General features: G+C 37.9%; 1 protein-coding gene and 1 long non-coding RNA gene across 4 annotated transcripts; both read left to right on the plus strand.

The window, feature by feature from the left end:
• The first annotated feature begins 3,385 nt into the window (after positions 1-3,385).
• Positions 3,386-6,092, plus strand: LOC147519752 (COBRA-like protein 1). Its single transcript, XM_086591303.1, has 6 exons — positions 3,386-3,611; positions 3,702-3,781; positions 4,141-4,597; positions 4,952-5,111; positions 5,278-5,540; positions 5,643-6,092. The coding sequence occupies exons 1-6, from the start codon at positions 3,536-3,538 to the stop codon at positions 5,933-5,935; spliced, it is 1,329 nt and encodes a 442-aa protein (XP_086447429.1). The 5' UTR covers positions 3,386-3,535; the 3' UTR covers positions 5,936-6,092.
• A 1,728-nt stretch (positions 6,093-7,820) lies between these two features.
• On the plus strand, positions 7,821-9,571 carry LOC147519753 (uncharacterized). 3 transcript variants are annotated; one of them, XR_015214282.1, is made up of 5 exons: positions 7,821-8,150; positions 8,383-8,458; positions 8,781-8,898; positions 9,250-9,321; positions 9,400-9,571. It is a non-coding gene; the product is annotated as an uncharacterized LOC147519753 (long non-coding RNA). The 3 variants fall into 3 exon arrangements; XR_015214283.1 differs by lacking the exon at positions 8,781-8,898 and having other exon boundaries at positions 9,227-9,321; XR_015214284.1 differs by lacking the exon at positions 8,781-8,898.
• Positions 9,572-10,340: the final 769 nt, after the last annotated feature.

The raw sequence follows: 10,340 nt of genomic DNA on the forward strand, positions 1-10,340 counted from the left end.
TCACTCTCATAGGACCACATAAGTGCATGGTGCACTAGCTCAAGGACAATATTGTCCTTTTATGTGAGACGGGAATCTTTGGAAAGACACCTGTGTGTTGCTTTCCTACCAAACAAAGATGAGTACATGTATTTAAATGTGTACCTTTAATGTCCGCGTATGGCCTTTTGCTTGGCAAGAACTTCCATCCCTTTTATGCCCATGTGACCGCGCCTCTCTTGTGCCCGCTTCGGATGAAGCTTCTTCTTACGCGCGTTCGCTTACGCTTTACAAACTAGCCTGTGTTTTGTAAAGAGAGCAAGTTTTCTTTCCTCCGCCGCTACAATGGAACCTCGCTTTCGGTTCCATACCCGTTACCAAACGAGTTTACAAAGCCATCGTCATCTAATTTCCGGCCGAAATTAGGCTTAACCGTATGTCGGGGACATGTCTTACATCCTTGAAGTGTCAAGGTGTAGCCGACATTGGTTTCTATATGAACATCTCCAATGCCTATAATCTTGAGACGCCATCATTACCCATCCTCACTTCACCATATTCACCACATAGGTAGTGAAGAATCCCCGCGGCGCGGTGTGACGGATAGGATGCTCCCCGTATCTATCACCCACTCTATATCCCGACATGAGGTACTAAGGCGGCCACACACCACAACGATACACCTGATTCCCATGTTTCATAGTCGCGGTAGTATCTCTCCACTTTGTGTTTCCGTTCCTCGCACCATGTCTTCATGTACACAGTTATTCTTCTCATCCCTCTTCGTTGTTCTTCATATCCGAAGTGGCCTTTTGGCACAATAGTAACATTGCCTCTCGTCTTAGGAGTTCTAGCTTCACCCCTAGATTTACTTCGCCATCACCTCTAGAACGAGATGGTTTTCTGTTTTGACCTCTCCCCCGTTTCTCGTGAAAGGATCTCTCGAGGTGAGAAGAGTCTGCTTCTTGCACTCCTTCTAGTCTCCTCATTCAACAAAGACGTGGTAGCCATCTCCATGGTAACAATTCCATCCTTGGCTGCTCCATGTAGAAAACGCTAATGTCTCCCAACTTTCGGTTGAGAGCCTAATAGAAACAAAGCCTCAACTTCGCCTCCCAAATTGATCTTCATCAAATGCATCGATTGATGATATTCTCGTACTTCATTAAGATGCTCGGACATTGAAGAACCTTCTTGGTACCGTGGTTCGCAAACTTCTTAACGACTAGCACTTTGTTTCCACCCGACTTCCTCTCATAAAGGTCTTCGAAGTTTTCCATGGTAGATCAAGGTCAGTAGTCTTTGGGCCACATGGTGAAAGACAACGTCAATCCACTGTCGAATGTATCCAATCGATCAAGCTTTTTCCACTTTCGGCCCATTTGTTTTTCTACGGGTTTTACTCCCTCATTCTCAATGGGAAGTGCCAAGTCCTTGCGGTATAGCAAGTCTTCCATCTTGGCTTTCCGGATGGTGTAGTTCTTCCTATTCGGACTCATCATCACGGTGTTCACTTTAATGGTCCATCTCTACAAGTTATTTAACCTCAAATCTTCTCTCGGGGAATTTCACAAACACTTTCTCGACCAAGATTCGGATAACACCCTAGGCTATTCTAACCAAGGCTCGATACCACTTGTTGGGGATTACACCAATACCAATCGGTTCCCCACTACACGATAACTTGTATGAACACACTTCAACTCGGATAAATCTCAAATATCACAAACTACCTATACTAACATGCCCAACTCGCTAAAACCCAACTATTAACAATGGATAATAATGTAAAAAGAAAAGCAAACCACAACACAAAGATTTACCGGGTTCGCCAATGATGCCTACTTCCACAAGAGCCAGGTTCTTAATAAAATGGGAAGGAAGATTACAATCTCTCCTTCTATCTCTCACCTTACTAGATCACTCTTATCTCTTTCTGAGGGTTGTATCTCAGAAGGTACTCTCTTTGTTTTAGTCCGGATTCCAATCCTTTTGACTTGTTTGGTTAGGTTTTTCCAAAACCTTGATTTTGGTTTTATCTCCAAAACCAACTTTCGCGTGGTACTTGTAGCAAGCCCACGAAAAATAGACTGGCCTTGGAAGCATGTGATGGCGCAGTCGGCTAAGACATGGAAGGCCGAAGCTTCGCCCCTCTATGAGCTGGTCGCCCTATTCTATCGAACCCCCGATAAGTCGGCATGATCCGAGCGCTGGCGCCAAAGCATTTCCAACGCCCGAATTAAGCCCGTTTACGCATCTGTTTTCTCTCCTCATGTGAGGGATAACTCCAACAATTGTTGGCATAACCATAACATGTCTGTCAGACATAACTGCATTGTTTTTCTGCCTGGTGTTTTTTCATGTATCTTTCCACTGAGCTGATGGGCTTAGCAATGCAGAGTGGACACTATCTGCTTGTTCATGTAAGTGTATTTTACTGGTTGTGCAAGATTGCTGAAAATATCGAAGTGGCAAATATGGTTGAAGAAAGATCCTATATCCGGCATTACTAGGAGCTCTCCTGGACGAAAAGTAAATCAAAGCCGTACGATTGAAATCAGTCTTGAAGACAGTTTTATGAAAAATGCGGTGCCGTGGATGTCTGAACCAGAGGAACACTAGTTGTTTTTCTTCTTAGTTATTATCCTATTGATGTCATAGTCAGATGCAAATCCAGTTAAAAATAAGCAGAATTTAAGAACTGAAAAACAATAGAAGGTAATCTGTGAAGTGTGGCCCCTCTTCATTTACTAGAAAAGTTGTGGTTTTACCATGGGCATCTTATTTAAAATCTTGGTTTTTGAGCGTGGTGGCAAGCGTGATAAAACAAAAAAGATGTACAGTGGGATTGATAGTTTAATGCGGGCTGTTCAGCAAACCTTTAGGTGGGATAATACGCGGTGGAGTTCTTGCTCTGAGACATTGTAGACCATTCTTACAATGCACCTGATTTGTTTTGTCAAACATCATTGTTTATTTGTATGCTGAAATTTTTACTTGGGTCGACTAATTGACTTAATAATTCATACTTTCTGAACTTAATGGAACATCGGCTAATGAAAGATTCTTTGTGAAGAAGGAAGACGTATTAGATTATTCTCTTCATAGTTTTTCCTTTTCTTTTAAAGTTTATTTTTCCATGTCACAATCAACTTGCCTTTCAAATGATCGAGTATTCGAGTTTGTCCCCTCAATTGATGCATGTTATAAGTGTTCTGCACCGCCCTGGTGCAGTCAACTAGATTGTTTTAGCATGAAAGACTATAGCTACGTTCCAAAACTCTATGTTCTGTTTCTTTGTTGACGTACACTTAAAAGAATCTTCTGATGTATATTATCCTAGGAAATGATCATGGCAATTTTGTATACACTTATTCATTTGAACTTTACAATGCTTCTTGTTTGTACTACTCGAGCTTGACATATGTGGATGAGATACGAATCAGGATGACTTTTCTAGCTTGAGCTGTATACTCTTACAAGTATTTAGGAAACCTTGCTTTCATATTCAGTCAAAGAGTTCTATCCAGTTCTAGTTGCTAATCTCTAAGTTCAAATGGAGTTACTTCTTGTCCAGAAAAGGCCTTTTCTACTTGCAGCATGTCTGCTGGTTGCCATTTTCACGATTGCAGGCAATGCACCTGTTTCCCTTTGTTATTTAGTTTAAGTTATTTTGTTTGAATTTGCTGCTTACACTGATCCTATATGCCTTCAATCTACAGATTGCTATGATCCTTTGGATCCAAATGGGAATATCACAATTACTTTTGACATCTATCAATGGACAACAGATGGGTATATGGTTAGTGTTATACTCGGTCACAGAGTGTTATTTTATCGTCTGTTGTTCAACTGATTATTGGACACGAACATGGAAGATGATCTAAAATGCTGATAAAACACATGGGAGAATGGAATTACTTAATTATCATGGATTTAAAGTCTGATTACAATTTCTTTTGCAAGAAATCCGCTTAACCTCGCTAGTTACTACCAACTATACACTAATACACTAATTGTTGGCAAGGAGTTTTGGGTTACTACCAACTATATATACACAAACTAAGCCTACCAGAGCTGCTGGTTTCTTGCAGTTTGACTTTCTATATATGTTGATCACTATCCAGGAACTCATCAGATATCGTATCTAAATGTCTGCAGGCCAGAGTGACCATCCAAAACTACTACCAGTATCGCCATGTTGACAAACCAGGTTGGCAGCTTGGTTGGACATGGGCCAGCAATGAGATAATCTGGTCCATGAATGGTGCCTTTGCAACCCGGCAGGGAAACTGCTCATCTTTCAAGGAAGACCCGATTCCTCATTCTTGCCAAAGAAACCCAGTCATCGCTGATCTCACTCCAGAAGCTCCAGGAGAGAGCCAATCAGAAAACTGTTGCCATGACGGCCTTCTCTCTGCCTGGGCAATTGAGCCTTCTAAGTCCTTTTCGTCCTTCGAGATTAAAGTTGGCAACTTAAATAATAATTCTTCGGGGTTTATGCCTCAAAATCTTACTATAATGGCACCAGGTCCAGGATACACTTGCGGCCCGTTGGCTGACTTTAAACCCACAATATATCCCGTTATTGGCGGCAGAAGAGAACAGCAGGCTTTCAGTAAGTACTTTCCTATCAACTGACCTGAAGTTTGGTTAAGATTGCCTATTACTATCACTGAGGCCATGTTGGCCTGTGTATGCTGGGTCTGGTATGGTTAAGTACTGTACATTTGCCTTGGGGCTTGTGCATGCGTGCAAGTAAGTTGAGCCACCTTCTCAATGATTTGAAGAAACAATATTTGAACTACCTTAACTGTCTGACACCGAATTATAAGATGGTAAGCAATCGACTGCTAGCACACAATGTCAAAACAAAATAGTTCTAACGACAGTGTTAGTGCATTTATACATAATCGGTATAGAGCCCTTTATCCCATTTATCTTCTAATAATTTTCAATTCTGAATTTGCAGGGACTTGGAAATCTGCATGCACGTACTCTCCATTTGTGGCTAATAAACTACCAACTTGCTGTGTTTCACTCTCTACATTTTACAGTCAGACTATTACTTCATGCCCCACTTGCACTTGCGGATGCAAAGCTGCGGGCAACAGTGTTTCTACATGCCTTGGGTATGGTTTTTAGTTTTCGATCTGTATTAGCATATAACAGTAATGGTAACATCAGCTTGATCAGTTCTTGTGCTGTTTCTTTTTGGTAACTGCATATATGTTGAATTGTCTTGATCAAGCTATTAACATTTTGTCTTCCTTTTCCAATGCATGTATGTAACTGCAGTCAGGATTTTTCATTGCTGCAAGCGGATCCAACAAACCTCGAGAACAGGATGATGTGCACCGATCACATGTGCCCAATTCGAGTCCACTGGCATGTGAAAATCAACTACAGAGACAATTGGAGGATAAAACTAACTGTCTCTAACTACAACTACGGGAGAAATTACTCATCCTGGAATTTGGTAGTTCAGCATCCTGGACTGAGTATGTCTCCCTCAGTTTACAGCTTTAACAGTACATTGCTGCAAACATATGGATTTGCAGGTACTTAAATTTTTTCCTTCGGAATATGCATGTAATTCTTAAGCTTTAGTTGCTAATGATATGATATCCCTCCGATGACTCGTGCATGTAATGTTTTGGCAGATGAAGTGGCCCTTTTCTGGGGATTAAGTAGCGTTAACGAGATGCTTCTACAAGCCAGTGATGTGCAAGAGGGCTCAGTGTCAACTGAGATTCTAATGGGCAAGAAAGCAGAATTGTTTACGTTCAGCAACGGGTGGGCTTTACCCCGAACAATCTATTTCAACGGTGAAAACTGTCAAATGCCTCCTCCGGATAGCTTCCCAATGTTGCCAAACAGTAGCTGCAATTGGCAACCCAGCAGCTACCCCTTCCATCTTCTCATTGCACTGATCTACTTAACTTTAAATAAATAGTTGATTGACATTGTTGAATTAAACCACGTACATGCCTTTTATTTTGTAAATGAAAGAGAACATTTTTTTTGTCGCTGTGGTTTAACCACTGACACTGATAAACAGAATCTGTACATGGTTGTGTAAATTAAAACTCAAAGCTTGAAATTTTAACTTCTATTAAGCTTCAAATGGATTGATTTTCTCGAGAGGTTTTCATATTTACTAGAATGTTAATGATAGATTCTAATCTATTCTATTCCATTTGAAAAACTACAGTGTTGAAGCCAGTGGACAGAGGCCAAAGCCCAGAAGTGTATAACCGTATCAAATCGTGTGTGGATTCTTGGGTGCTGGCCTCCCTAGAAATCACTATAGCGGTATAGCCTATAGATTAGTTAGGTTATCGGGTTTGAATTTTAAGTCTAGACAAATTAATCCAAGGCAGATTTTTGGGAGGCCAACATACACTGTGAAGTGTGAACAAACCCTTTGGCGTAATTGCTTGAGGTGTGTCACATTTCACATCACTCACATAGTCATATGATGCATTGATTTTTGCTCGAGGCTTACATGTTACTGTGTTGCAACTGTGTCATGGCTCTTTTCAGTTTTCACCATAGCAATCAATTAGTAGACTTCGCTATATAGATTGCAAGAGTCGATTGTGCTTGCAAACAATTTTTATGCAACCGTACTTTACCAAGATGCCACCTGACTAGGGGTGCCAACGGGTCGGTTTTGGGTTGGGTTTTACTATTTGTGGTTCTATTGGTTTCGGTTCTCAACGGTTTTAGTATGAGAATTATAGAATCCAATCCAAAACCATCAAAACCCACTGTTTTTTATTGGTTTCAGTTATAATTCGGGTATTTATTATTTACTATGATTATTAAACAATTTCAATCATTTAAACACTAAAACTTGTTTTTATTTTTATTTTTTTCTTTTCCTACATGATAATATTTTATGTATAATTAGTGTTGTATTAATAATCATATTTACATCAATCTATGAACATATATAAATCATACACGTTAAAACATTTACCATTCATGTGATAATTTGAACAATCTAATAATTAAATGGATGGAAGAAGAGTGTGTCTTTCAAATAACATTCCATTTTCAAACTTGAAGCTTCTAACACACACCTTGAACTTACAATAAAATGCTCAAATATTCCATCTTATTCTACATTTTTCATTATTTTTTATAGTTAATTTATCTATTCTTAATGTTTTTGCAAACACATTACAAAACAAAGTTTGAATGAAGAAATTGTATCACAAAGTTCTTCCAATATTGCATTAATGTTGAAAACATTAATTTTGATGGTATTAATATAGTGCCACAAAACTAAGTATAACAATAATTCACACAAACACTCTTCACTCTTTTAGATCAAAGAATTATCATCCATCAATTATCAGTAGAACACTCGTAATAATTTTTAAACTTCGATATATTTTACTCTAAAATTATTAAAATTCCTACAACAAATAAATGTTTATGTGGCTCTTTTTGTAACCAAAATTTGTTGCGTATCGAATAAAGGTTGTTGAGCTATTACAAGTTCAACTGTAATTCCATCGCTTTGAAATACTCACAATGTAAATTCAATAATAATTAGAAAGTGGTATGAGTGGGCCTGTATAGCAATTATTTGTACATAAATATTCATTATACGTGGTCCATATATAATAATATAACTGATAATCATTTGATGTCATAATCTTAATCTTAATATATTAGAAAAATCTGGGGTCTAATGAACAGTATTTTTCACGTACGTCACAGGGGTATTTTTGTCTTTTCACTTTTTGTTTGGGGGACATTTTGGTCTTTTGGCTATCTAAGGATATTTTCCCCAAAACGCTCGAATATTCTCTCTCTGCTCTCGGCCACTCACTTCGTCTCCCCCATTCTCTCTTCTCAAGCTCTTCGTCTAAGAATAAATATCTCAATTATTTCATCTTTGATGTGTGCAAGTTCTTCTTCTTTGGTCTCCCTCTCTCGGTGTATGCAATTTCGGTGAGAACTGGACTTGAATAAATTTTGAAGTGTTTGAGGATGGGCTAAGAAGGAACTGGTTATGTGGGATTTGTTTGTTGAGTGGAATCCAAATACAACTATATACTTTCATGTCTGCCCATAGATGACATGTAATTAATTCGTGCAATTTTTTACATGCTATTGTTCAAGGAACATTACTTATTAGTTCTATTGTCATACAGGTAAGGCGTATCTATATACTTAGACCTTATATACATTATAGAAAGGAAAATGATAGTTGAGTTTTTTTTTTTTTACATTGGAATGTTTAAGAATTGTCATGAATTACCAATGTCAGAACCTAATCACTCAAGTAGGAACATTTTGTTTTACATATAATGCCTATTTATACATAATGCTTAGCAAGTTGTTCCGTGAGACTAATCTCTTTATGTTATATATTCACTTATCCAGGAAGTAGATATGACAATTCTGGGACTTTCAAGAGGAGGCTGAGAAGAAACTGACACTATTGCGAGATTGAACTAAAGTAATTTTCTATAATCTTAACATTCTGTGATTTTTCTAGGACCGTGTATTTAATTGTTATCCCCATTTAATTGCTATCCCCTACCTCAGTCAATTTCCCGACTTTTCCTTCTTAGGTTTTTTGGGAGAAAATAGTGTTAAACCATCAAGAATTTTAACAGTATATATATATATATATATATATATATATATATATATATATATATATATATATATATATATATATATATATATATATATATTGTTGTCTATTTAATCTCAGCGTCTGTATTGTTGTCTCAATTTTAGCTCCATAAATTAATAAACTACAATTGTTGTCTCAGTTTTATGACGCCAACTGCAACTGAATCCCTCAAGTGACATTCCATAAATTGTACCTGTTACGTTGCTTGGTCATTTGAAATGGAATCCATACCTGTCTCTGATGCTACCTTATTACATGTGAGTAGTCTCCTGGCCCATGTTCAAGGAGCATACAAATCGAAGTGAGTTTATAACATAAACAAGAGGCTCTAAAGTACACTATATATTAGAATTTAGTTTGAAATCAGTATTGTCAGAACCTCCACTATTAACCTTTTGTGTCAATAAGGTACAACATATTTCCAACAGTATTGTCATAACCTCCACTATATAATGAAACAGGTGTTATATGTATAATTTACAACATATTTCCATTTCAGTTGGACATATGTGGTTCTACATATGAAATCAGTTCATCAAATTTTTTTGATGAAAGCATTTCACCAATTTTTTTTTTTTCCTGAAGGCAGTTGGATATATAATGTGCAGGGAAACTTGGTACCTAAAAGTTCAATATTACTGTCGGAATGAAGGCAATGCATTCAACTGCAGTTATGTTAAGTTAGGATCCTCTCAAAACTACTATTTCATAATGCAATTGTGTGTTTGTTTCAAAAATGATTTGTGGTGCTATTTCAGGTTGCTATTCACTACCCGAAGTTTGTCAAGTGGTAAAGCAGATTGGAGCAGTAGCCTACAACTAATGTATATGTCTGGGATGTTTTTATACTTACGTTTATTTTTTGTGTTTTTGTACATGTGAAATCAGCTTTGTAATTTTTTTGTCTTAATGAAAGTATAGTTTACCGAACTTTTACAAAACAGCGTGATCAGGCTCCGTGCTCTACAAATCTGTATTGTTGCTACGTGCATCGCATGTGCATGTAATCATAAAACTTTTCCCTACCTAAGAGCATCTTTAGGAGAGCTACCAAAAAAACACCAAAATTTTGAACCAAAAAAACACCAAGCAACTTTAGGAGCAACATCAAAATTTTACCAAGCAACTACGCGGTTTTGCCAAAACCGCGCCACTAAAGCCCAACTGACAGGCCCAAGCCTACATGGTTTTCAGAAAACCACGTGGTGTTCAGAACATCGCGTGCTACTTTTATATAAACAGCTCCAAAGTCGCGCGGTTCAGTCACTTTCACCTCTTCTCACAATTATAAAACCTTCTCCTTAGTTAAAAAAAACAAAAACCTACCTAAACTCTTAAAATTTGATATGGATCATTTTGAACCTTTCGACGGTGATGATTGGAAGTACACAGACAACATTGGCGATAAGGGAGAAGAACCTGAGAAAGTAGAATACGGTGGGGGAGAAGATAGTGGGGGAGAAGAACCCGAGGATGTTGCGCCGACTGATAGACATCCCTATGTACTGGAGTATCAGATGAACGACTTCGATTGGCAATTTGCACCCAGTGAAGCACTTGATATGGAAGTTGTTTCTTCTACACGTGATACAAAACACGTGTCGAGTGCAGTGGCTAATACTCAGGTAATTAATCAGTTTTGATTAAATATTTTGAATATTAATTAGTTGAGTTGGACCAATTAATTATTTATCTTATA

Source organism: Coptis chinensis, chromosome 2 (assembly GCF_015680905.1).
Source record: "Coptis chinensis isolate HL-2020 chromosome 2, ASM1568090v1, whole genome shotgun sequence".
Classification (NCBI taxonomy): Eukaryota; Viridiplantae; Streptophyta; class Magnoliopsida; order Ranunculales; family Ranunculaceae; genus Coptis; species Coptis chinensis.

Coding starts and splice junctions, on each gene's coding strand:
- LOC147519752 (XM_086591303.1), top strand. CDS start 3,536: ATGGAGTTACTTCTTGTCCAGAAAAGGCCTTTTCTACTTGCAGCATGT. Junction 4,598..4,951: donor AAGAGAACAGCAGGCTTTCA/GTAAGTACTTTC, acceptor CTGAATTTGCAG/GGACTTGGAAATCTGCATGC. Junction 5,541..5,642: donor GCAAACATATGGATTTGCAG/GTACTTAAATTT, acceptor ATGTTTTGGCAG/ATGAAGTGGCCCTTTTCTGG.